General features: G+C 45.3%; 2 protein-coding genes across 5 annotated transcripts in view; one reads left to right on the top strand and one right to left on the bottom strand.

The window, feature by feature from the left end:
• Positions 1–1,445: 1,445 nt before the first annotated feature.
• DDX27 (DEAD-box helicase 27) lies at positions 1,446–20,423 on the bottom strand. Its single transcript, XM_059896793.1, has 21 exons — positions 20,267–20,423; positions 18,098–18,244; positions 16,875–16,934; positions 16,453–16,618; positions 15,356–15,399; positions 15,152–15,238; positions 14,355–14,460; positions 12,930–13,103; positions 12,106–12,256; positions 9,558–9,657; positions 9,297–9,438; positions 8,230–8,383; positions 7,321–7,402; positions 7,032–7,209; positions 5,447–5,553; positions 5,137–5,239; positions 3,689–3,783; positions 3,470–3,593; positions 2,859–2,946; positions 1,709–1,783; positions 1,446–1,577 (listed from the first exon to the last, which is right to left on the bottom strand). Exons 1-21 carry the CDS (start codon positions 20,357–20,359, stop codon positions 1,559–1,561), a joined length of 2,295 nt encoding a protein of 764 aa, XP_059752776.1. The 5' UTR covers positions 20,360–20,423; the 3' UTR covers positions 1,446–1,558.
• Positions 20,424–20,545: 122 nt separating this feature from the next.
• Positions 20,546–26,213, top strand: part of STAU1 (staufen double-stranded RNA binding protein 1) — an 86,349-nt gene continuing 80,681 nt past the window's right edge. For 3 of the 4 annotated variants that reach the window (XM_059899058.1, XM_059899061.1, XM_059899057.1), the window contains exon 1: positions 20,552–20,652. The gene's annotated coding sequence lies outside the window, so the exon portion shown is untranslated. Of the gene's footprint in view, positions 20,653–26,213 lie in introns of all 4 variants that reach the window. The other variant, XM_059899045.1, reaches the window with a different exon arrangement.

The following is a 26,213-nucleotide window of genomic DNA, read 5'->3' on the forward strand; positions in this document are numbered from 1 at the left end:
TGGTCTCCATCTTGTGTGTGTGCCATTATTTACTGAACTGGAACCCTCTGTTGGCAACTTTTAGGTAAGCCTAAATGAATAGCATTAAACATACTCTTAATCTTGAGGGTATGAGCTACTGGATAATAATTTTTGAGCTGGAGGTAAAAGGTCTTTGTACTGCTTGAAATGATACATGACATAAACTACAATCACAATTTTCCCAAGGAGTGTCCTCTGGCTTTCAATCTAATTGTCAAAGGGATTTGTGATTCAGAAAAGGATGAGAACCACCATTCTACAGGGTACAACCTGTTTTTCTGCAACAAAGAGCTAATTTATCTGGTACCCTTTCTGGGTTGTTTTGTTTTTTGTTTTTTTGGCCGTGCCGCATGGCGTATGGGATCTTAGTTCCCCTACCGGGGATCAAACCTGTGCCCCGTGCAGTGGAAGCGCAGAGTCTTAGCCACTGGACCGCCAGGTAAGCCCCTATGTGGTACCCTTTCTGTCCCCTTTGAGCTTCCATCTCTCCAGTAGCACTTCCACACCATAGTAAAGAGGGTATGGGTTGAGGTATACTGTGATTTCAAAAACTTTAATTCCCAACTGTGCAATTTTGGAAAGTTACTCCATCTTTCTAAGCCTCTGTTTCTTTATCTGCAAAATGGGGATAACAGTACCTGCCTCATAGGGCCGTAGTGAACTGAATGAAACAGTGTTCAGTACACAGAAATGTCTGGCGCACGGCTGGTGCTCTATAAATGACAGCTTTTTGTTCTAGGACATTGACAGAACTTCTAGCACAAATATCCTTACTCCACATCCAGCTCCTCTACAAGCATAGAGATGCATACCAAGTATATATGGCAGTGCCAAGCTAGCAGATGACGTAGACTGTGATATGGAGGGAAGAGACCAGAAGAATAAGATATACAATTAGACTGGTCTCTTCAGCCTCCCAAAAATACTTCTTCCATTTGGTATTTTCTTTTTTTAATTAGTTTATTCATTTATTTTTGGCTGCGTTGGGTCTTCATTGCTGCGCGCAGGCTTTCTCTAGTTGTGGCGAGTGAGGGCTACTCTGTTGTCGCATGCGGCTGCTCATCGTGGTGGCTTCTCTTGTTGTGGAGCACGGGCTCTAGGCGTGCGGGCTTCAGGAGTTGTGGCACGCGGGCTCAGTAGTTGTGGCTCGCGGGTTCTAGAGCGTAGGCTCAGTAGTTGTGGCGCACAGGCTTAGTTGCTCCACGGCATATGGGATCTTCCTGGACCAGGGCCTGAACCTGTGTCCCCTGCATTGGCAGGCAGATTCTTAGCCACTGCGCCACCAGGGAAGTCCCTAGTATTTTCTTTACGTGAAAGCTAATCAGGAAAGGAGCCTTGGCTGACAAGGATGCTTGGGAAACAGCTATATACCACCACCACCCCCAACTTTTCCGTGTCTTTAATGTACAAATGACAAAGATGTATTAAAGTTTTAAAGAATTTTTTTCACAAACAGAAAAGAGAGACCAAACCAGGATGACTTCCCACAAAGAAGGGATCTAAGAGCCGCCCCATGAACTTCTTCAGGCCACCATGGCTACTTCCTTCTCTTGTACCTATGAAGAAAATGAGCAGGGTAAAGACCAACCCCAAGACCAGAAAGAGGAAAGAGAAGCTCCTTTCCCAGGAAAGCTTTCCTCTCCCACCCGACTCATAGCCTCTGGTCCTCCAGAACTGCAAACATTACCTGGATTTAGATTTAAAGTTTCCTCCTCGTCTCTGGTGGGGCAAGCCCAATTGTTTTCTTTCTTCAAAGGAGGGGCTGTGAATGAGAGAAGAAGGCAAAATGTTGGACAAGCAGGCAATGTTTCACCCCCCATCCTACCAGCTCCCACACAAAGCAGCAGCACCACAGATGCGTCATTTTCAGGGCCTGAGGTTCTAAGTCTGTGTTCTTCCACCTGATAATATGGGTTTATGGAAGTCAGGGCCCAGCACTAAAACAAGACTGGAAGAGGCCCCTCCTTCTTGTGTATATAATAAAACTGCTTGGGTAACTTAGTTTACCCAGCCACCAACCCCAGCCCAGAGGATGTGGGGAGGAACAGCACATTCCCAAGAGCACACCAGAATCCTTTCTTTGGGGTTCTATCACTCCCCTGAGAGAAAGCTCTATTTCTGAACCAAAAATGTGCTATTTCACCTCCAAGGCAGGAGGGCCTTAACACTTCTCTTACTCTCACCCTGGGAATCCACAGATGGGCTGGCGGGGGAGGGGGCAGACAGGAGCCCTTGAAATTATATACAGGCAGACCTCAAAGATATTGAGGGTTTGGCTCCAGACCACTGCAATAAAGTGAGTATCGCAATAAAGCAAGTCACACGGATTTTTTGGTTTCCCGATGCATGTAACAGTTACGTTTACACTATACTATAGTCTCTTAAAAAAGTGTGCAATAGCATTATGTCTAAAAAGAAAAACAATGCACATATGGTAATTTAAAAATACTCTATTGCTGGGAATTCCCTGGCGGTCCAGTGGTTAGGACTCCGCACTTTCACTGCTGGGACCCGGGTTCGATCCCTGGTTGGGGAACTAAGATCCTGCAAGTGTGTGGCGTGGCCAGAAAATAAATAAATAAAAATTAAAAAAATAAAAATACTCTATTGCTAAAAAAAGGCTAACCATCATCTGACAACGCAGGGTTGCCACAAACCTTCAATTTGTAAAAACTGCAATATCTGTGAAGTGAAATAAAGCAAAGTACAATAAAACGAGGCATGCCTGCATTATAAAGCTGTAGGTATATGAGAATTGGGAGTGGGGAAGGAAGGAGGGAGAAGATTCATAGCTTTCATCAGAATACCAAGAACTCCATGATGACTTAAAACCCTACCCAGCTCGATACTGTTTCAGGGCCTTCTTGCTTGTGTTGGTGAGTTCTTCATCAAATACAGATTTCTTCACCTGCTTTTGCTTCTTTGCTGTGCACAGAGAGAATGGGTTAGATGTGGCCTTTTTGTCCCAAGCTCCTAAATCCCCTTAAGCTCAAGGTAATGGTTCCAAGTTCAGTGGATGCTCTGGCCTGATGTTTTATTGACATGGAAGCAAGACATCAGATCCCAGCAGAAAAGAGATAAGGAATCGTAAGTACCAGGTGTGAAGAACCACTCCAAAGGATGCCTGCAGAGTCCAAAGGTGGAATGGACCACCTAAACATAAAATGGGCTGAAAACATCTTCCCCTCATTCTACCCTGACCCACTCCTCCAAGCAGCAGCTGGTAAGGATTTAGGCTCCAGAATCAGAAAGGCTTGAGTTCAAATCCTACTAACCACGGGGTCACTTCACCCCTTGGAGCCAATAAAGGACAGCTGTACACACCTACATACTCATTACTCAGAAAATGTGGGCTCTTATCATCATCCCTCCCCTTTGTCCCTGACCACAAGCACAGGTTTCAGGCAGAACCTTCCTACCAGCTCCTTCAGGCTCCCCATCTGCCTACCAGGGCCCCTCGCTGGCTCCTCCTCGGGCATTGCTCGGGCCCGCTTGGCTCTGCGGTTCCTCTTGGCCAGCCGCTCAGCAAACATCTGGGCCTTGAGGATTTCAAACTGGGACCTTTCGTCTGCCTGGGGAGAGGATGACATGTAAGTGTGGAACAGACCTGGCAGCCTTGACCCACATCCTCAGGCAGGGACCCAACTCCAAAGGGGAGGCTACTCACTGTCATCTCCCCCTTTTTCTTGACATCCTTCATAAACTTCTTCCTTTTCTTCTTTCCCCTTATGGCTAAGTCAAACTCCTGCAGAGCCTTGGCAACTGGGATGAGAAGAGAGCGTGAGAGTTCAGGTACCATTCTATAAAATCTTTTTTTAAACTTACAATAAGAAGTGTACATATTTAAACGTGATACATTTAAGGGCTTAAAATGAAAAGCAGCAATCACTTCCTCTCCTGGTGGTTACCTCCATCTCACTAAATAACACGCTTGTTCCACTATTTCTTAATTAATCCACTTGAGACATTCATTATATATCTGCCTCGGATTATGAAAGATATACTTCCCACCCCTTCCCACAATATAGTTATAACTCTATTTATAACACAGAAACTTAACATACATACACCTTAATTTTTTGTCCCATCAAATATAGACAGTATTTCTTAAATGCTGGTACTACCTCTTTGGAGGGTAATTTTGCAATCCCTAACAAAATAATAAATACACATAGCCTCTGACCTACAATTGCACTTTTTGGAACTTACCTTGTAAATCAAATATGCTTGCTTAATGTGAAAGGGCATCTGTATAGCTACCCACTACATCACTTGTTTATAATAGCAAAAGATTGGAAACAACCTCAATGTCCCTCAATGGGGAACTAATTAAAATAAACTATAATCCACCCATATGATGGAAGACCACACAGCCACTGAAAAAAAGGCAGCTATATATGTGCCTACATAAAATGATCTCCAAACTACAAAATTCATTGAAAAAAGCAAGGTGTAGACAATGTGAGTTTGTTTGTTTGTTTTTTAAAGGGAGAGAAAAGGGAATATATATATCTAAACATCTTTCTGACTTACTTTTTTTAAATTGTGGCAAAATACATACAACATAAAGTTTGCCATTTTACCCATTCTTTAGTGTACAATTCAGTAGCATTAATGACATTCACAATATTGTACAATCATCACCATTATCTGTTTCTAAAACTTTTTCATCATCCCAAACAGAAGCTCTATTACCATTAGGTAACAACTCCTTCCCCACAGCTCCTGGTAATCTCTATTCTACTTTCTGTGTCTATGTATTTGCCTATCTAGTACCTCATATAAGTGGAATCATAAAGATCTGTCCCTTTGTCTGGATTATTTCACTTAGCATGTTTCCAGGGTTCATCCTTATGGCATGTACCAGAACTTCATTATGGCTGAATTAATATCCCATTGTATGTACCTACCACATTTTGTGTATCCATTCATCTGCTGAAGGACATGGTTGTTTCCACCCTTTGGCTATTGTGAATAATGCTTCAATGAACACTGGCATACAAGTATCTGTTTGAGTCCCCGTTTTCTATTCTTTGGGGTATAGACCTAGGAGTGGAATTGCTGGGCCTGATGGTAATTCTATGTTTAGCTTTTTGAGGAACCTCCCCAACATACTTTTTTCCTTCTTCCTCTCTTCTTTGGTCTGGAACCAGCTCCTTTCAGGCTCAGGGTTTGGTGCCCCCTTCCCTTTCTCCAGGAGCCGCTGTGCTGTGTTGATCTGTGGGGACAGCAAAAGGATGCCTGCCATGAAACCTACACCTGATAATACAGAACATGGCGGCTGCAGGAAGCCACTGCCTGTAAATGCTTGGGGCTCTGATGATACGTTTGGCAGACACAGCGTATCAGAAGGCAGACCAGCCGGGGCCCACGCAGTCTGCTGACTAAGCAGCACTGTGGACCAGAGCCCTCCTCACAGCCTCACCTGGGCTTCTGACTTTTGCATCTCTTTTTCTTCAGCCTCTAACTGCAGAACTGCATACACATCCTTCTCCATTTTCTCAATCTTGTCCCGGAATTTGAGGATGACGTCTCAGGGGAAAAGAACAAAAAAGATTTTAAAATAAGGATGACTATGGTGTAGCTGATGCAAACAACGCAGATGGTTATTTTTTTTTAATTAATTAATTTATTTATTTTTGGCTGTGTTGGGGCTTCGTTGCTGTGCGCAGGCTTCTCATTGCGGTGGCTTCTCTTGCTGCAGAGCACGGACTCTAGGCGCGCAGGCTTCGGTAGTCCTGGCATGCGGCCTCAGTAGTTGTGGCTCGCGGGCTCTAGAGCGCAGGCTCAGTAGTTGTGGCGCATGGGCTTAGTTGCTCCGCGGCATGTGGGGTCTTCCCAGACCAGGGCTCGAACCCGTGTCCCCTGCATTGGCAGGCAGATTCTCAACCACTGTGCCACCAGGGAAGCCCTGTTTTTGTTTTTTTTTTATGTGTGGCTTCTCTGCTTAACACCTCCCCAAAGGCTTCCTGATGCTCGTGGAATAAATTCCAAACTCCTCAGCGTGGCCCCTGCCTACCTCTCTGACCTCTGCCTACCCCTTGCTCAAAGGCCTCGGGCCTCTGGCCCTCCCTGTCTTCTACTCCCACATCAGGTGTGTTCCTGTCTCTGAGGCTTTGCCCTGGTTTTCCCTGCTTGGCACACTCTGTCCCCAGACCACCCACGGCCATCTCATTCTTGTCATCCAGGACTCAGCTCAAATGCCATCTGTCAGAGGCCTTTTCTCTGCAGCTTTTCTAAAGTAGGCACTTCTGTCGTTCTCAATCACACCTACTATTAGCTAATTTATTGTGTCTTTTCCCCAACAGTGTCAGCTGTTTTGTTTCCTGCTGTATCCCCAATACTTAGAATACAATAAATAGCAATAGACTGAATGAATTAAATGAAAATTTTTTAAATGAAAGGAAATAAAAAGACCTATGAATGGAAAAAAAGGTCTTGAAAAGATGTGTATCTAAATGTTATGAGTGGTGAGCTCTTTGACACACAATTACATTTTTACTCTTATTTGATTTACTTTTTTCCAACACTGAATACATATTACTTTTGTAACTTAAAAAAAAATTTTTTTAATGATGTGCTTTATATAACCCCTACAGATGAGTAAAAAAGGAATGAAAGATATACAGAAAGAATAAGTACTGACCTCCCCCCCATCCTCAGCCCCCACCAAGAGGAAGTGGGGAAGGGTTAGTGGGGGTGGTGCCTTAAGAAGAGGCCTTTTCTTCCCAAAGGCTGGCGAATACCTATGACTAAGCACTTGGGGCACAAGTCTCTCCTCAGTCCCTTTCACACACAGAGAGAATGAAGCCCAGAGAGGCAAGGGGAGACCTGCCCGGGGCCCCTCAGCAAGGGAGTGGCAGAGCTGGGATTCAAATCTGGCCCCTAACTGCAAAGCGCCTGCTCTCACCCATTTCCCTCTGCCCACTGCCCCGTCCTTCGGGGTCTCAGCTAGGATGCTCCCCCGCCCACCCGAACCGCCCTGAGCCGCGGCACTGACGCCTGCTCACCCTGGGGCGGCGTCCGGGCCTTCACGGGGGCCTTGGCGGCCTTCACGATCTCCTTCAGCATCTTCCGCTCCTCCTCTCCCACCAGAGAGACTGAGCGCCCGGCCCGGCCGGCACGAGCTGTTCGCCCCACCCGGTGGACATAATGCTTGATGGTGTTGGGCATCGTGAAGTTGATGACCTGGAAGGCCAAAGTTAAGCATCAATCAGACCTGGGAGTCGGCGGGAAGAGGGGGACATGAGGAGGCAAAAGGACTCCAGCAAAAGCTCAAGGAAGATGGGGCCCGCTCACCGTTTTGACCCCCTCGATGTCAAGTCCACGGGCTGCTACATCTGTGGCCACGAGGATGTCAATCTGTTCATCCTTAAAGCGCCTGGAAACAGCCACAAACATGTTCCTCTGAATACCTGACCCTAATCAATACTCTGCAGAAGCCTGAGCCAGCGAAGAGAACACAAACCCTTCTGGAGCCAAGCAGCAGAGTACAGACCATCACAGTGGAGACAGATCCTAAATGTCAGCCTGACGACACGTACATGCCCCCCAAACATCCCACAACATAGAGCAAATGTAGTTTTGTGTATACCACTTTAAGCAGAAATTCCTATAAATAGAGAAGCTTGGGAACCACAGAGCTAGACTATAACACGGAGCAGAGGCAAATGCCTCAGCATTCAAAACAGCCTTTAGGAAACAACTCTCAGCTGCCTGTGTGAATAAGGATCAGTGGAGAGTCCTAAAGGGTTCCTCCTTGCCTACCAAGCTGACTCAATTCTGCGAGAGTTAAACAAGAAATCACGTGGAAAAGCACAGGGCCTGGCAAAGTAAGTGCTCAAGAAATACAAATGGATTTGCTTCAGGATCTCATTCCAGCAGACCCGGGTACGTCCCCTGCTCTGGACAGGCTGCAGAGATCAGAATGTGTGCTGCGTCATCCCAAGTCAATTTCCTGCTGTGACCCTGCTCAGCAGCTCCCACGCTCAAATCCTGGGGCAAGAGTATCATTTTCTACAAAGTCAAAGTTCTGACTATATCTAAGACATGACCTTAGAATGGTTAGGCTAAAATTTTTGAAGTGGGGAACTGTACTGTATCCCCTGGTATCGCTCAAACATGACCTCTGGATGGTACTTTCCGTCTTTGGAATGAAGAGAGCCCTCTCTGAAGGATGGGTGGGAGCCTCAGCCCCCGAAACTTTACCGGAGGGCCTCCAACCGCTGCGTCTGTGACAGGTTGCCATGGAGCTCGCCCACCTGGAGCCCCATCAGCCCCAGGAGGATGTGCATGCGGTGGGCCTGCTTCTTGGTCTGGGTGAACAGCATCACGTGGTCGGTGAAGGTTCTCATCAACAGAGCTGCCAGGGAGAGAAGAGTGAGCGGGAGGCCGCCTCCAGCACATCCTCCCTCCTCGCCTGCAAAGCGGCTGCTGTGCCTGGTTCGGGGGTGGCAGGTGAGGCCCCTGCCTTGCGGAGCTCCCACTCCAGGGCAGAGCCACAGAGGCCGAGTCCCAGTTCTCGAGGGCGGTAAATGCCGTGAGAGAATGAAGAGAAGATGCGGCAGCTTCAGGGCTGGCCTCTCTGAGGAGGTGACAGTAGGCTGAATGACAAGACAGTCTCATCCACGAGAAGATTTGGGGGAAGATTCCAGGCAGAGGAAAGAGCAAAAGCTTGGGGGGTTTGAGAAAGCGAAAGCAGGTGGGTGTGGCTGGAGCACCATGAGCTAAGGCGCCAAGGCCGGGGACTCCGGGCAGGCAGGGGGCTCCGGGCAGGCCGGGGCAGGTCCAGGGGTCTTACAGGACTCGCTAGGGAGCATGGATTTCAGTCTAAGAGCAATGGAAGACACCAGAGGGTTTAAACAGCAAAGGAACAGGAGCGAATGCTTGTTTGTAAATGATCCTTTTAAATGGTCTGCAGTGTGGAGAAGGCACTTCCACAGGACAGGGTGCAAGCAGACGGCCAGGTCAGAGGCCGCTGCAACAATCCAGGTGACACAGTAGTGGCCTGGACGAAGGGCCAGAGGGGCAGCTGGAGGGAAGTGGCTAGGAGTTCAGCAGGACATAAAGAGGACTGGACGGTGGAAGGGAGGTGAAGCGATGAAGGAAAGGGAGGAAGAACTCGTGGTGAAAGTACGGAGCAGAGGAACAGCAGTACCACACACTGGGGTAGCGGAGACCGTATGGAGGAGTCGCCGGGGAAAAACCAACACTTCGGTGTGAAGCTCAGGGGAGTCGAGCAGCCCTCCCTGCTCAGTCCCCCCATGGGCTTTCACCTGCCACGATGGCTTCCCGGTCCCCTTCCCGGTTTGGCCGGATCCGGATGAACTCCTGCCGCAAGAAGGGGGCCACGTCCGTGTTGCTGTTCACAAATATCCGGACGGGATTCTTCAAGGAGACAGAAGCCAGATCTTTCACCTGCCAGGCACAAAGGCAGGGATGCTGACCAGCCTGTCAGGAGGCAGGGAGGGAGGCAAGCCGGTGCTCCAGCTCAGCCCGGGGTCCTCGGCGCCGCCCCTCTGTTCCCTACAGCCCACCTCATCCGTCATCGTGGCTGAGAAGAGCATGGTCTGGCGGTGGTGGGAACACATCCGGATGATCTCCTTCATCTGCTCCTCAAAGTACTCGTCCAGCATCCTGGCAAGCAGGGGCGGGGAGGAATCAAGACAAACGGACTGAGCTTGCATCTGTATCAATGAAGGACAGAAAACACTGCACAGGCGATGTTTCGATACTGTCATTGGTTATGTTTCAGGCTCATTTATTTACTTATTTTATTAGTGTTATTTTACCCTTTTTTCCAAGATTCACCAAGAATTATCATTTGGCCATATTTGCTTAGTCTTTCTTTTTTCTTTTGCTGAATCATTTGCTATTAAGTTGCAGATATCATGACACCGGACCCCTAAATATTTCAGCACACATTCCCTAAGAACGGTGACTTTCTCCTACATAAACACAATGTCGTTATCACACCTGAGAAATTCAAGTGTCTGAATGATATCTAAAGTAAAGTACAATGTATATTCAGTTTTCCCTAACTGTCCCCAAAACGTCATTCTATAACTGTCTTTTAATTTTTTTAGTCCAGGAATGACAGTTCCTACGTTGTACTTGGTTGTCACATCTCTTTAGTCTCCCTTAGTCTAGAAAGTCCTCTCATCCTTTTTCGCACTCTGAATATGTCTAATTATTCCCCAGTGTCTGGATTCAACAATCACTGCTGGGAGCGGGGTGGGGGGCAGCCGTGCACCTCACTCTCACTCCATCCGGAGACAGACGGTCAGTTTGCTCCAGCATCGCACTTTGGTCACTTGGTTGAAGTGGTGTCTACCAGCTCTCTCCACTAGGAAAGGAACCTCTTTCTCTTTGCAGATAATAGTCATCTGTGAGATTACTGTGACTCCAATTTTTTCAACCCACCCAATCCTTTACAGTATTTCTCGTCCAGTTCAGGCTGCAGTTGAGGAACAGGTATCACCTTTAGTTGTCGTGTCTCTTTGGTCTCAATCTGAAACTTCCACAGCCTTTCTTGGTCTTTTGAGACACTGATATTTTTGATATTTAAAACCTAAATCAGATCATGTTCCCTTGGCTTAGAACGATCTCCTTTACCTCCTTCAGGCCTCAAGAATGCTCGGGGGAGGCAGTTGACCAGTTATTCAACACCTACTGTGCACCTGCTAGATTCTAGACACAGCCCTGGCACTGGGATGTGGCAGCAGGCAACACAAACACAAAGCCGGCCCTTCTTGAACATGAAGTTCTGGGGAGAAGAGGGACACAGCCACCACACGAGCATTCAGGTAACAATGCAGGAAGTCAAAGAGGTGTAGCACCTCAGAGAACATAAGGCAGGAAGGGAAGGACGAGGTGGGGGTGTGGGGGGAAGGGAGGAACTGGTTTTTTTCGTTTTTTAAAAAAAATATTTCATTTATTTATTTATTTATTTTGGGGGGCTGCATTGGGTCTTTGTTGCTGCGCACAGGCTTTTCTCTCTAGTTGCGGTGAACGGTGGCTACTCTTCATTGCGGTGCGTGGGCTTCTCATTGCAGTGGCTTCTCTTGTTGCAGAGCACAGGCCCTAGGTGCACGGGCTTCAGTAGTTGTGGCACACGGGCTCAGTAGTTGTGGCGCACGGGCTTAGTTGCTCCGCGGCATGTGGGATCTTCCCGGACCAGGGATCGAACCCGTGTCCCCTGCACTGGCAAGCGGATTCTTAACCACTGGACCACCAGGGAAGTCCCAGTAACTGTTATAGAGTGGCCAGCAAAGTGACAGCTGGAGCAGAAACCTGAGATGGTAAAGGAGGTCATTCCAAGCTGAGGGAACGACGATGCAGAAGAGAAGCCCCAAAGTGGGAGTGTGTGGATGGGATTTACCAATGGATATCCTGGGGGGTGAGGAAATGAGGAGACAAGAATGGCACTGAGAATATGGCCTGAACAACTAGAAGGATGGAGTTGCCCTTCAGTGGGATGGGAAGCGGGGGAGGGGCAGAGAGGATGAGAAACTTGGTTAAGGACCTGGTTAGTTTGGAGATGCTTCAGTTTGAGAGTAAACTTGAACAGCCTCGTTACCCTGCCACCTCCACAGCAGTCCAGTTCATTAAGAGTTCATTCTGTTGAGTCACGAAGGAAAGAGGTGAGCAGATGGGACACGAATGAGAGAAAGGAAGGAAGAGAGGGAGGGAGGGAAGAGGAGGAAGGGGGGAAGGAGGGGAAGCCTGCATCACAGTAATCGAGGCTGTTGGTTGAATCCTCCCTATGCACTGGCACTTTACTGGAGTTACTCCTTGAATCCTCAACACCATGAGGTGGGTACTTATCCCCCACTTACAAACAAGAAAAGATTTGCTTTGAGAATCTAAGTAACGTTTCCCAATCTCAGGAAGCGGTAGAGCCAGAATTTAACTTGCCTTCCCTCTTAACCATCACATTACAGAAAAAGAGCAGGATAATCTGGGCTAAGATGGACAAAGGCTCAAACATGAACAGCTGAACTGGTCAGAGCCATGTAGGACCAGGCAGAGTGCAGGTTCCCGTCCCGGGGTGTGGCCCTGGGGACCCCACCATTTCAGGTGTACCTGTCAGCCTCATCCAGGATGAGCACCTCGATGCTGCTCAGGTGGAAGGAAGGGCAGTTGTGGAGGTGATCAATGAGCCGGCCCGGGGTGGCGATGAGGATGTCAGGCGCTGCCCGAAGGGCTGCTTCCTGAGACTTCACGTCCAGGCCGCCTGCAAAAAGAAAAGCCCACCAGGCAGCCAGCTGAGTCATTCACCAGTACGGGCTGAGCCCTGCTACCTGCCAGCTCCCATGGCAGATGCAGAGCAAACGGCAGAGCACAAGACTGACAGAGGCCCCACTTGCGCAGATTTTACAATATGGTGGGAGAGACAGATTATTTAATCACAATTGTGCTAAGTGCAAAAATCAAAAAAGATGATGACACAAAGGCACTTCAGAATACAACAATTCAACCATCCACCAACTGAGAGATGCAGCTGCGAAACTGATAATCTTTCTAAATCACCTACAATTTCCTACCACATAAGGAGGGTAAAATGAAGGTTAGATAACACTATCATATAACATCATCAGAAAAATTCTGCCCCAATAAATATTTGATTCATTATTCATGCAAGACAAAATTATATCCTAAGTTTGTTCAATATCAAGAAAAAATTTGTTTCATAATTTTGAAGTTTCATTTTGCAAGGCTGCTTAAGTCTCAGTCAAACCCCCTCCCCATCCCCCTCACTATCTACTATGAAAATGTTATCTGGTTTTTAAGTGGTTTCAATCACGTGAAGGCTTTCCTGCACCCGTCCCCCTCGGACAGTGGTGCACATCCACCCTCCACCACGTCACACCCTCTCAGAGGCAGCCAGCCCTCAGCCAGACACTCACCCACAGCCAGGCAGGTGGTGATGCTGCAGAACTGGGCCAGCTGCCTGGTGACGGAGTGCACCTGGATGCCCAGTTCCCGGGTAGGAACCAGCACCAGCACGCGGGTCACTGGAGCCTGGCGGGGTTTGTAGATCAGACGCTCCAAGACGGGCAGAGCAAAAGCTGCAGTTTTACCTGGAGGGAAGGGCAGCAGGAAAGCAAAATGAGAAGAGCTTCTGTCCTTCCCAGGTCCAGGTTTTCACCTGCACACAGAAAACCTACATATCTACTCAGAGGGAAATGAAGCAACTTATTTTTCATAAAACTTTTTTTCTGGCTTTAAATCACATGGTCAGGGCTTCCCTGGTGGCGCAGTGGTTAAGAATCCACCTGCCAATGCAGGGGACACAGGTTTGAGCCCTGGTCCGGGAAGATCCCACATGCCGTGGAGCAACTAAGCCCGTGCGCCACAACTACTGAGCCTGCACTCTAGAGCCTGCGAGCCACAACTACTGAGCCCACGTGCCACAACTACTGAAGCCCTCGTGGCTAGGGCCCGTGCTCTGCAACAAGAGAAGCCACCGCAGTGAGAAGCCTGTGCGCTGCAACAAAGAGTAGCCCCCGCTCGCCGCAACTAGAGAAAGCCCGCACACAGCAACGAAGAACCAACACAGCCAAAAATAAATAAATAAAATAAATTTAAAAAATCAATCAATCAATCACATGGTCAATGTAAAAAATCTGGGAAATACAAAACAAACAAACAAACAAAAAACAAAACAATAAAAATCACCCACAGTTCAGCCAACCAGAGGTAAGCATTACCAAAACAGTATCTATATTACCAATCTTTTTTTTAATGGACAAAAATACAAAAATATTAATTTTAATGCAATAAGACTATATATTGTTTAGTAACTTCCCTTTAAAAAAAACATATATTTTCCTATCTCTTTAAGTACTCTACTTTTTTTAAATGGTTGCATCGTATTTTATTACATGACTATTTCTATTCTATTCTATTACATGACTATATAATTAACTGCACTAATACACAATGTTGTGATAAACATCCCTTTTATAAAATCTTTACTCCTATGACAGGGGCCTATCATGGGAGTGACAGGAGGTCATGGTCACAGAGACACCCTGACAGGATTAAATAAAAATGACCTTCACCAGACCACCTGAAACCTGTAACCTGTGACTACCCTATTTTAAAAAAGTAAAGAGTTTCTATTTAAAAAAAAAATAGAAAAATATATATTAATATTTTTTTAAAAGGGAAGTTACTACACAGAATATGGAATGTTATTGCATTAAAATTTATATTTGCACATTTAGCAAAGTGGGCTTTTGGTAAGTCAACCCAGAGCCTATTCTATGTTGCACATCCTCCTTCCTCCTCCTCTCCCTCCCCCACCCCCGAGTCCTGATCCTTGTTACCTGTCCCAGTGGCTGCACAGGCACAGATGTCCTTCCCCAGCAGACCCACAGGTATGCATGCCTTCTGGATCGGTGTGGGCTCCTTGAAGCCCATGGCTGTGATGGCCTGAAGAGGAAGAAACGATAGGGTCAGAGAGGAGAGGAGGGGGAGTCTCAGCACAAAACAAACAAGGCAGGTCTCCAAACAGGTTTCAATCCCTCCCAGTCATTCAATCCACCTACTGTGTGTCACTTTTCTAGGCCCTGAGGATATAGTGATAAACAAAAGGAACAACCCTGCCCTTAGAATCCAGTAGAAAAAACAGGCCGAAAACAAACACGTGTCATATGAAGATAAATGCTATGGAGGAAGCTACAGCAGTCAAGGGGGCTGGCAAGGGCGGGGGGAGGGGATGATGAGTGCAATTTACAGAAGGGTTGTCAGGGAAGGTCTCATTGAGCAGGGGATACTGAGTAGAATCCTGAAAGAGGCGAAGAGCACCCCAACCAGATTTCTGGAACAATCTTCCAGGCAGTGGGAATAGCAAGCACAAAGGCCCTGAGGAAGAAGATGCCTGGCCTGTGTGAGGGCCAGTGAGGCCAGTGTGGCCAGAGCAGAATGGCTGCTGAGAGACGTCATCACAGGGGCCCAGAAGGGGCAGGGTCGTACAGGCCAAGATGGAAATCTTTGTGTAAGAGGGTTCTCTGGCAGCTGTGTGGACAACAGAGCTCAGGGAGGCCACGAGCCCGGTTCAGGGCAGACAGCCCAGTTATGGGGCGACTGCAAGAATCCCATGGTTGACAAAAGAAGCCACTACCTTCAGAAGCGGGCGGGAAAGGTTCATGTCCTGGAATGAGAGGTTTTCATCATACTGAGATGCATCTTCAAAAAATCCTCCTGCGTCCTACATCAGAAAATCAAAAGACAGAATGAGAATTCAGCCAAAAGGGAACTAAATGACCTTAAAGTTCTTTCCGGTTGTAAAACCAAGCTGCACACTGTTGTCCAAGCCCACGCTCACCTGTCCTTTCTTCTTCTTCTTCTGCTCCTTTACTTTGAGTGTATCTATGGAGACAAGGAGAGCTGATGACCAGGGCTCATACTTCCTGAGCACTCAGTCTGCTAGACACTGTCCTAAGCACACTATGTGGACGGACACCTCACTGAATCCATGCAACAGCCTGAGGGAGCTCCTGTCACCAGCGTCGCCTCACAGAAGAGGAGGCTGTGCAGCTGTGCAGGTAAGTCACTCACCTGAGGTCAGACAGGAAGCAAAGTCGGCAGGTTCCAGAGACAAGGCTCCCAACTACTGTGCTACATAAGGATGCTTTAGCACTCATTTCTGCAAGAGATGTTAATGGAGCACCTACTACGTGGCTGGACTCATCTGAGGTGGGGGACCCATCACCCCAAATAAGTTTGAGTCATAGAAGTGCCAACAGCTGTGTGGGGCTGGAGATGAGGAAAAGAGTGAACGTGGGAATTCCCTGGCGGTCCAGTGGCTAGGACTTGGCGCTTTCACTGCTGGCGCCTGGGTTTGATCCCTGCTCGGGGAACTAAGATCCCGCGAGCCTCGCGGCATGACCAAAAAAAAAAAAGGAAAAAGAAAAAGAGTGAACTTTGACTGCAAAGTACAACAACCCTAACAAAATCCCAAGGAAGAAGAGAAGCTAAAAGAAAAGAAGTCGGGACTTCCCTGGTGGCACAGTGGTTAAGAATCTGCCTGCCAATGCAGGGGACACGGGTTCGAGCCCTGGTCCGGGAAGATCCCACATGCCACGGAACAGCTAAGCCTGTGTGCCACAACTACCGAGCCTGCGCGCCACAACTACTGAAGCCCATGCGCTCTAGGGCCTGTGCTCCGCAACAAGAGAAGCCACTGCAATGAGAAGCCCGTGCACCACAACGAAGAGTAGCCCCCACTCAGCGCAACTAGAGAAAGCCCGCGCACAGCAACGAAGACCAAACGCAGCCAATAAGTAAGTAAATAAATTTAAAAAAAGAAAGGAGGTCGACATGGAGATCTTAAATTTAACTGTGTAGAAGAGCATAGGATAACCTACAAAGTAAAAGCGAACACTCCAATTTCCAGTCCCCATTTCTGACAGTATCGCCTACCTGCTTTGGTGAGGACGTTCTCATCAGCTGATGAGTAGTCAGTCTCTGATTCTTCATCTTCTTTGGCTTCCTCATCTTTCCCCTCAAAGTCTTCCTGCTCCTCCAGTTCAGAGCCCTCCTTTGCTTCTTTCTCCTTCTCCGACTTCCCAGACTTGGCTTCTTTATCCTAGAAAAAGAAACTGTAATAAAGCAAGGCGACTACAAACTTCAGGAAATCCAGAACCTATGAAGAGCAATATTATGCTCTCAGGCCTGGGAGAAAACTATGCGGATTCTTCGTGACTATTAACCACAGACACACAGAAAAAGCCTGCCTGCACCAGCCGTACTACAACCTAGGCTCCAAGAGAAATGGTGCGGTCACACTGAGAGTAAAGCTCAGGGCTTACCTACAAAGAGAAGTAACTGCTTTGCTTACTCACCTCTGTTTTCCTCTTCTTTCGAACTTTCTCAATCTTCTCATCTAATGTCGTGGCTGCCCTCTACAGATAAAAATAAAGAGATGAAAAAGAAACATACGTATGGGAAAGAGATAAAGCAAAGGGCTTCTTAAGGTAGGGTCTCAGATGTTAATATAGAAAAAGCTCATCTGTACTTGGACAGATTAATCAATCCATAGATTATTCACAACAAAACAAACAAGCAAACAAAAAACCATTAAATAAATGGTCTTTTTGTGAAAAAACTTCAAATTACCTGGAACCAGTAAGAACACCCACATTGTAGAAGGTGTTTACTATTGAGAATGATACAGTTACCAAGAGATGTCACATTGTATCTGAATGCTACTTGGAAAAACTCTTCCCCTTGCCCATCGGACATAATTTAGCCTATCAAACTGTTGAAAGGCGAGCAAATTCAGGTAACACTGGATCTTGCTAAAACTTTCGAAAGGTGAGGTAATGGCAGGCCCCCTTGATGCACGCTCAAAGCACCCTGAACTGCTACAGCGCTTACCACAGCCATAAGGAATGGCTTAATTGTTCGTCTAGTCATTTTCTACCCTGCTAGAATGTAAGCGCTGTAAGACCAAGTCGGTAACTACATGAAGTACACATGAAAAGGAAAAAAAAAACCCGCTCAAGATGACTTTGAAAAGGCAATGCTGTTTTATTTGAAACAGAACAAGGACCAGCAGGGTCTGGATTAAACTGCCCTGAGCAGGCAGTATTTCCCTCGGAAGCACGTGAAATGGAAAACAACTTTTAAGCACCTTCTAGCTTGTTAACCAGATTCAAAGAAAAGCACAGGGTCTTGGCAAACAAGCAGAGGACAGTGACATTCATGGCAGTTTTGGCTGTGATGTGTGGGAACCAGGGACCCTAAACAGAAAGGCCACATGAGATCACCTGGCAAGTGACAGAGAGTGATAGTATCTGTGGGGCAGAGTCAAGCCTTCGAAAACACCACTACCGAGGATGCCTGCTAGATTGTTCTTTGTTACAAACCAACATAAAAAAGGTTTCTTTCTAACATTCAAAACAAGGAGCGAATACCTAGAAAAGAGACGATTGTAACATAGCTATGTCCATTTTTTAAGCAATTTATATGTAACATTTGGCATTCCTAAACCACTGGACCCTGAAGCCCACTGTCCAACCCTAACAGCCCACGGCCTGGAACTGCCTATCTGTGTCATTCTCACCTTCTTCTTGAGCTGGCTCATGACGTCAGCCATGGCCCAGCTGCCATCGTACATCCCCTCCTTCTCAGTGAAAATAAAGTCAGGGTTGAAATCAGCACTGCGGTTCTTCTGCAAGGCTTTCTGCTTTCTGCCCAGCACAATGGGCCCCTGGGAAGAGGGAGAAGCAGGATGACTATGGGACTGAGATGAAAGAACACTGGAAAAAGAAGAAGGAAATGAGGGTACCCAATAAGAGAACAGAAATATACAGGGCAAAAGCTGACAGATGACAAGAAGTAGAATAATCTACAATTGTCCTGGGAGATTTTAACACATCTCAATAACTGACAGATCAAGCAGACAAAAAAAATGAGTAAGTCCGTAGAAAATTTGAACAGCACAATTAATAAGCTTTATTCCAATGAACATATAGAGAACACTGCACTAGAGCATGTACATTCTTTCTAAGCACACGTGGAATAGTTGCAAAAACTGATTACATAGTATTCCTTTTAAGCAAATCTTCGGTAAGTTCAAAAAAATCAATATTATACAGACTCTGTTCTCTGACCACAATTCAATTAAGTTAGAAATAAATAACAACAACAAAAATTTTTTTAACTCATACATTTGGAAATGGGAAAGGAAGGAGAACTGGCTGAACTATGGCTTCAGGAGGATAAACAGAAGAAAAAACCCTGAGAACTAAAAAGTGCTATACTGATTTTTTTTTCTTACTTGAGTTAAACAATTTCATAAGAACTCTGACCCTAAACTTTATTAGTAATGATTATATCTCATTTCTCCAGTACCTAGTTTAAATCGGTAATTGTATAGCACTTCAAGCTAAACTTGAAGTTTAGTATTATCATTTGCCATATTTCCTTCAGTCCTTTTCTATGACAAATTTTTAAAAAAATTTTATTGAAGTATGGTTGATTTACAATGTTGTGTTTAATTTCTGCTGTACAGCAAAGTGACTCAGTTATACATATATATTCTTCTTCATATTCTTTCCCATTATGGTTTATCACAGGGTATTGAATATAGTTCCCTGTGCTCTACAGTAGGACCTTGTTGTGTACCCATCCTATACATAATAGTTTGCATCTGCTAACCCCACACTCCCAGTCTTTCCCTCACCCCACCCCCCCTTGGCAACCACAAGTCTGTTCCCTATATTTGTGAGTCTGTTTTTGTTCCGTAGATATGTTCATCTGTGTCGTATTTTAGATTCCACATATAAGTGATAATTTTTCTATGATAGTTTTCCATTCAAGAAACAAAAAGACTCTGGCTGCTAAGTGGAAAATACACTTGGGGGGAGGGAGGTGGCGACAAGAGAAACAGAGACCAGGTATTTTAGGATTGTAGGTATCCAGGTACAAGATGGCAGTGTGTCCTGGACTAGGGTGGAAGCAGTGTGGACTGAGGGGGGAAGAAGCTTAAGAGAGATTTCTGAGGTAGCCTGCAGAACACTGGAGGGGAGAGAGGCTGGATAACTCCAAGGTTTCTGGCTTGAGATGAAGCAGGTTGGGAGGGTGAGGGAGACCAGAGTTCAGCTTTGGAAAAGCTGAATTTGTAGAGGCCGAGGGACGCTCAAACCAGAGGTGTCAGTAAGCAGATGAGGCCATAGAAGGGAAAACACTTGAGCTGGAGCTTTAAAGGGTGAGCACCTTTTCATGACACCGGTCCCTTTTTAACTGCCATGCTGCTTAATGTCTCTAACTCCGCACCACAACATAAGCTTCAGGAGAGCGGTGTTCCTTGCCCTTCTTGTTCACCGCTGTGTCCTGAATGCTTAACACTAGGTGTAGCACATATAAATATTCAATGAATACTGACTTAATGAACGCATGGATAACCATGGCTCCTTGACTAGGAACCAGGACTGACTCTGTCTCTGGATCTCTATGACACAGCGCCTGGATTAAATATCAGTTCAGTGAATGGGTACTGAGTTCACCAAGGCGACACAGAATAGCACGGGCACAGGCGCGGAGGTGAGGAAAAGCTAGTGGCGAGCAAACTGAGGAAGATCTGGGGGTCCGGGTGAGACCCAGGGACACTTGCCGGCCTGGCAGAGGATGCTGAGCCCTTGGGGGCAGGGACCTGAGGCACCACGGGGAAAGGAAGCAGTCAAGGACATCGGCTGCCAGCCGCCGCGCTCCCACCCCGATCGGCTCATACCTCCTCCTCCTGGTCTTCGGAGTCAGTCTCTGGCTCCACTGGCACCTCATCATCTTCGCCTATGGTCCCGATTAAACCCAGCTCCGCAAGCATGTCGCCGCAGCAGCCACTTCCGGAAACCAGCGCGGCGCGCTAGGTGGCTCTCCTGTTTCCGCGACCTCAGCGTCTTCACTGCGCTTGCGCTTACGTCACTTCCTCTTGGAGGCCGCCCTGGCCCGCCCCCTCTCGCAAACTCTCGCGGCGCGCGAGCGGCAACCTGGGGCGTGGTTTGTGTGACGAGGGCAAGGCACGGCGTTTGTGTTAAACAAGTTCCGTTCTCTTGGTGCTCAGAAAACGGTGGGACGGTTGGAGGCGTGTGCGAGTTGCGGAGGAGAAAGTCTAAAGAGGTGCGTGGATGAGCTCCGTATATTTATGTACAAAAAAATTGTGGAAGAAAATACAATAAACACTTAGCAGTGATTGTCTCTGGGTGGTAGAATTTTAAGCGATTTTTAGTTTCGTCTTAGGTTTTTTTCCACAGTAAACATTTATTTTCATAAAAAAAGAAAAAATTAAAAATAGGAATAGCTGGGACTTCCCTGGCGGTCCAGTGGTTAGGACTCCGCACTTCCACTGCCCAGGACGCGGGTTCGATCCCTGGTCGGGGAACTAAGATTCCGCAAGCCACCGCTGTGAGGCCAAAAAATAAGAATAGCTAACACTTATATAACATTTACTCTGTGCCAGGTACCGATCTAAGCACTTTTACATGTATTAACTAATTTAATCCTTACGGCAACCCTAGCAGAAGGTACCATTACTGTCGCCATTTTACAGATAAAGAAACTAAGGCGCAGAGAGGTTCCCAGGGTCACAGAGCCAGTTAATTACAGAGCCAAGATTGTAACCGAGGCAGTGGCTCCAGGGTCCTTAAGGAAAGTAGATCTCACAGCTTACCAGGAAGTTTTCATCTCTTCTCTGCTTGTGGAAATCTTACTGAATCTTAACTTCCTAAACACCACCTCCTACATGAAGTCTTCGTGGACTACCCATCCTCCTTCATAGCTGTTTGCTCCTTCCGTGTTAACACTTTCTACTTGCAGCAGAGTTGCAGTTGTGTCATAAAAGTAGGTTCAGTTGTCTTCTTTTTTTTTTTTTTTTTTGCTATCTTAACTATTTTTAAGTATACAATTCATTGGCATTAATTATATTTACAGTGTTGTACAACCATCACTGCTATGTGTTTACAAAACTTTTTCATGAGCTCAAGCCAAAGCCTTGTAACCATTCAGGAATAGCTAACTCCCCATTCTTCTCTCTCCCGAGTCCTGGTAAACCTCTAACTTACTTTATCTCTCTATGAATTTGCGTGTTCTAAATATTTCATGTAAGTTGAATTATACAATATTTGTCCTTTTGTGTCTGGCTTATTATACTTAGCACAGTGTTTTCAAGGTTCATCCATGTTGTAGCATGTGTCAAGTTCAATATGGCTGAATAATGTTCTGTTTTATGGATATACCACGTTTTGTTTATCCATTCATCTGTCAATAGACACTTGGGTTGTTTCCACCTTTTGCCTATTGTGAATAATGCTGCAATGAACATTGGCATACGAGGATCTGTTTGAGTCCCTATTTTCAATTCTTTCAGGTGTATACCTAGGAGTGAAATTGCTGTCATATGGTAATTCTGTGTTTAGCTTTTTGAGAAACCACCAAAATATTTTCCACAGCGGCTGTACTTTTTTTACATCAGTAATATATGAATATTCCAATTACTCCACTTTCTATCCTGTTCACTTCTGTATCCCTAGTGCTTAGTATATAGTAGGCATTCAGTAATTACTAGATGAATAAATGAGTGAATGAATGTCCTTATGTGTTTTTGAATCATTTTCAGATGTCCGTTAAGTCTATATGTCAATATTTGCTCAATTCAAATAGGCCTTATGTCAACTCTGGCTCCCTCCACTCTTCTTCCCTGAGCTCTGGAGGGCCGGAACCATGTCCAAGTCATCCTTGTACCTTGGAGCACTTGTACCTGCAAGTGCACAATCTATAGTGAAGGACCAGCATTTTAAATTTCCAATCCATTGCAGACTGGTACTTTTGTAAAATACAATAAAAATGTGTGGCAAGATCAGCTTGCTAGAAAACTTTCTGAAAGCTTATTCTTAATTTCTATATTTATAGTGTCCTGAGCAGGTAATGAACAGTTTACAATTTAAGTCACACTGTCCATATTTTGAGTCACACTGCCTTGAGCTCTTAGAAAACCAAGACAGCATCACATGGGATTAAAGACAAAGATGGAGGTGAACAGACTTTGTTTACTACAAAACATCAGATAAATGCCAATTGTTAGATTAATACTGTCCATTGGAACTTTTTGCAGCATGAAAATGTTTTATATCTGTGGTATCCAATATGATGGCCACTAGCCACAAGTGGCTATTGAGCACTTGTAATGTAGCAAGTTGAGGAATTGAATTTTCTGTTTTTATTTTAATTAAAATAGCCACGTGGCAGCGGGGGGAATAATTAGGAGTTTTGGATTAACATATACACACTACTATATATAAAATACATGGGGAATTCCCTGGTGGTCCAGTGGTTAGGACTCGGTGCTTTCACAGCACGGCTGAATAAATAAATAAAAATAAAAAGATTTATTCTCTTAGCAACTTTCAAATATACAATACAGTATAATTATCTGTTGTCACCATGCTATACGTTACATCTCCATGACTTACTTATTTTATAGCTGGACGTTTGTACCTTTTGACCACCTTCACCCATTTCACCCGCCTCTGGCAACCACCCACTGTTCTCTGATCTATGAGTTTCAGTGGGGGTTGCTTTTTTCTTTTTAGGTTCCACATATAAGTGAGATAATACGGTATTTATCTTTCTCTGTCCTACTTATTTCACTTAGCATTATGCCCTCAAGGTCCATCCATGTTGTTGCATATGGCAAGATTTCCTTCTTTTTTATGGCTGAATAATATTTCATTATGTATAAATACTACATTTTCTTTATCCATTCATCCATTGATGGACACTTAGGTTGCTTCCATGTGTTGGCTATTGTTAATAATGCTGCTATGAATATGGGGGGTTCAGATACGGTTTTGAGTTAGTGTTTTCATTTCCTTTGGATAGATACCCAGAAGTGGAATTGCTGGATCATATGGTAGTTGTATTTTTAATATTTTGAGGGATCTTCATACTGTTTTCCATAGTGACTGCACCAATTTACATTCCCACCAACAGTGCACAAGCGTTCCTTTTTCTCCACGTCTTCAGCAACACTTATTTCTTGCCTTCTTGATGATAGCCATTCTAACAGGTGTGAGGTGATATCACCTTTTGGTTTTGATTTGCATTTCCCTGATGATTATTGATGTTGAACACCTTTTCATGTAACCATTGGCCATCTGTATGTCTTCTTTGGAAAAATGTCTATTCAGATCCTCTGCCCGTTTTTTAAATCAGATTTTCTGGGGGTTTTGCTGTTGAATTGTATGAGTTCTCTATATATTTTGGATATTAATTAGTCCCTTATCGGATATGTGATTTGCAAATATTTTCTCACATTTGGTAGGTTGCTTTTTCATTTTGTTGATGTTTTTCTTTGCTGTGCAGAGGCTTTTTAGTTTGATGTAGTCCCACATGTTTATTTTTGCTTTTATTGCCTTTACTTTTAGTGTCAAATCAAAAAATCATCACCAAGACTGATGTCAAGGAGCTTATTGCCTGTGTTTTCTTGTAGAGGTTTTATGGTTTCAGGTCTTACATTCAAGCCTTTAATCCATTTTGAGTTAATATTTGTGTGGTGTGAGATAGTGGTCCAGTTTCATTCTTCTGCATGTTGCTGTTCAGTTTTCCCAACACTGTTTATTGAAGAGACTGTCCCATCCCCACTGTATATTCTTGGCTACATTGTCATAAATTAATTGACCATATATATGTCGGTTTATTTCTGGGCCCTCTATTCTGTTCCATTGATCTATGTGTCTTTTTAAAATATGAATACCATACTGGTTTGATTACTATAGCTTTGTAATATAGTTTAAAACCAGGAAGCATGATGCCTCCAACTTTGTTCTTCTTTCTCAAGATTGCTTTGGCTATTTGGGGGGTCTTAAACAATTCTTTACATTAAATTTTCTCTGTTAAAATAACTAGTATAGGACTTCCCTGGTGGTGTTATGGTTAAGAATCCGCCTGCCAATCCAGGGAACACAGGTTTGAGCCCTGGTCCAGGAAGATTGCACATGCCGCGGAGCAGCTAAGCTCGTGTGCCACAACTACTGAGCCTGCACTCTAGAACCCACGCACCACAACTACTGAGCCCTCGTGCCACAACTGTTGAAGCCCACGAGCCTAGAGCCCATGCTTCGCAACAAGAGAAGCCACCACAATGAGAAGCCCGTGCACCACAACGAAGAGTAGTCCCCGCTCACCGCAACTAGAGAAAGCCCGCACGCAGCAACGAAGACCCCACGCAGCCAAAAATAAATTAATTAAATATATATATATATATTCAGACAAGTGTACACAATCATATGTACAGCAAAACACTATTTACAATGGTAAAAAGTTGTAAATGACCCTACTGTGTAACAATAAAGAAATAGTTCATTCAATTGTGGTACGTTTTTACAAGGGAATACTGTAGCCATTAAAAAATATGTAGCTCCATTTATGCTAACATAGAATAATATCTAAGATACAGTAAGAAAGCAGATTATAAAACAACATGTATGGTAAGATTCCATTTTTATGTCTGAAATATGGGGGAGTTATTAAGAAAACGGTTGGTATTTTGTGCTTTTTGCTGCTGTGGACTCACCAAGAGGGGGCAGTGGGATTTTAGGCCCACCAAGAAAGGCTAAACTGAAGAGAAACAGAGGAGAAAGCAGTAGAGGTGTGTGGCTTCGGGGTTGTGAGAAGAGTGTGGCCTAATGTTTATGTTGGGTTATAGGTTTTCTAAAATGGGAAAGAGGTGGAAGCTCCTGCTTTGAGTTGAAGAGGGACAACTAATCCAATCCCAGAAAGTTGTTTATTGGTCATTGTGATGGTTAACTATATGTGTCAACTTGACTGGGCCACAGTATGTCCAGATATCTGATCAAACATTCTAGGTGTTTCTGTGAGAGTGTTTTGGGGTGAGATTAAGGTAAATCACTAGATTGAGTAAAGCAGATTATCCTCCATAAGGAGCCTAATCCAATCAATTGAAGGTGTGAATAGAACAAAAGACTGACCCCTGTGTGAGAGAGAATTCTTCCTGCCTCAGGGCATTTGTCAAACTGGAACTGGAATTCTAGTGATTCCAAAACAATTTGCAGCCTTCGGACTCAAACTGGGACATTGGCTCTACAGATTTTGGACTTGCCAGACACATAATTGCATGAACCAATTCCTTACAATCTCTATCTCTCCCTCTCCCACTCTTCCTCTGTCTCTGTCTCTTTCTGTATCTCTATAGCCATATAGGTATCTCTAGGTGGATGGGCGGATTGATAGAAAGAAAGGAAGGAAGGGAAGAAAGGAAGGAGGGAAAGAAGGAAGGAAAAGAAGGAAGGAAGGCAGGAAAGAAAAGAAAAAAAGAAAGAAGAAGGAAGGGAGGGAGGGAGGGAAGAAAAAGAAAAGAAAAATCTTCAGACCTGAAGGCTACATCCAGAAACAATGGCCGGGTTACTTCGTAAATCTCCTTTGACTGAGATACCACTGAAGCCACTGCTGGTTCCAGACATCATGATTTGTCCTCTGACTAAAGGACCAGAGGTCCCTGCTGCCTCTGAAGTTGAGAGTCTCTTCTGCCATGCTGGCTACAGTGGATTCTGACTGGCTGTCTGCTTCCCATGGAAGACGGGCACTGATCCTCTGATTGGCGGAGCTTAGGTCACAAGCCTATACTCCAGATGCAGGGATCCTGAAAAAATGATGATCTAGTCTCA

Source organism: Balaenoptera ricei, chromosome 15, assembly GCF_028023285.1.
Source record: "Balaenoptera ricei isolate mBalRic1 chromosome 15, mBalRic1.hap2, whole genome shotgun sequence".
Taxonomy (NCBI): domain Eukaryota; kingdom Metazoa; phylum Chordata; class Mammalia; order Artiodactyla; family Balaenopteridae; genus Balaenoptera; species Balaenoptera ricei.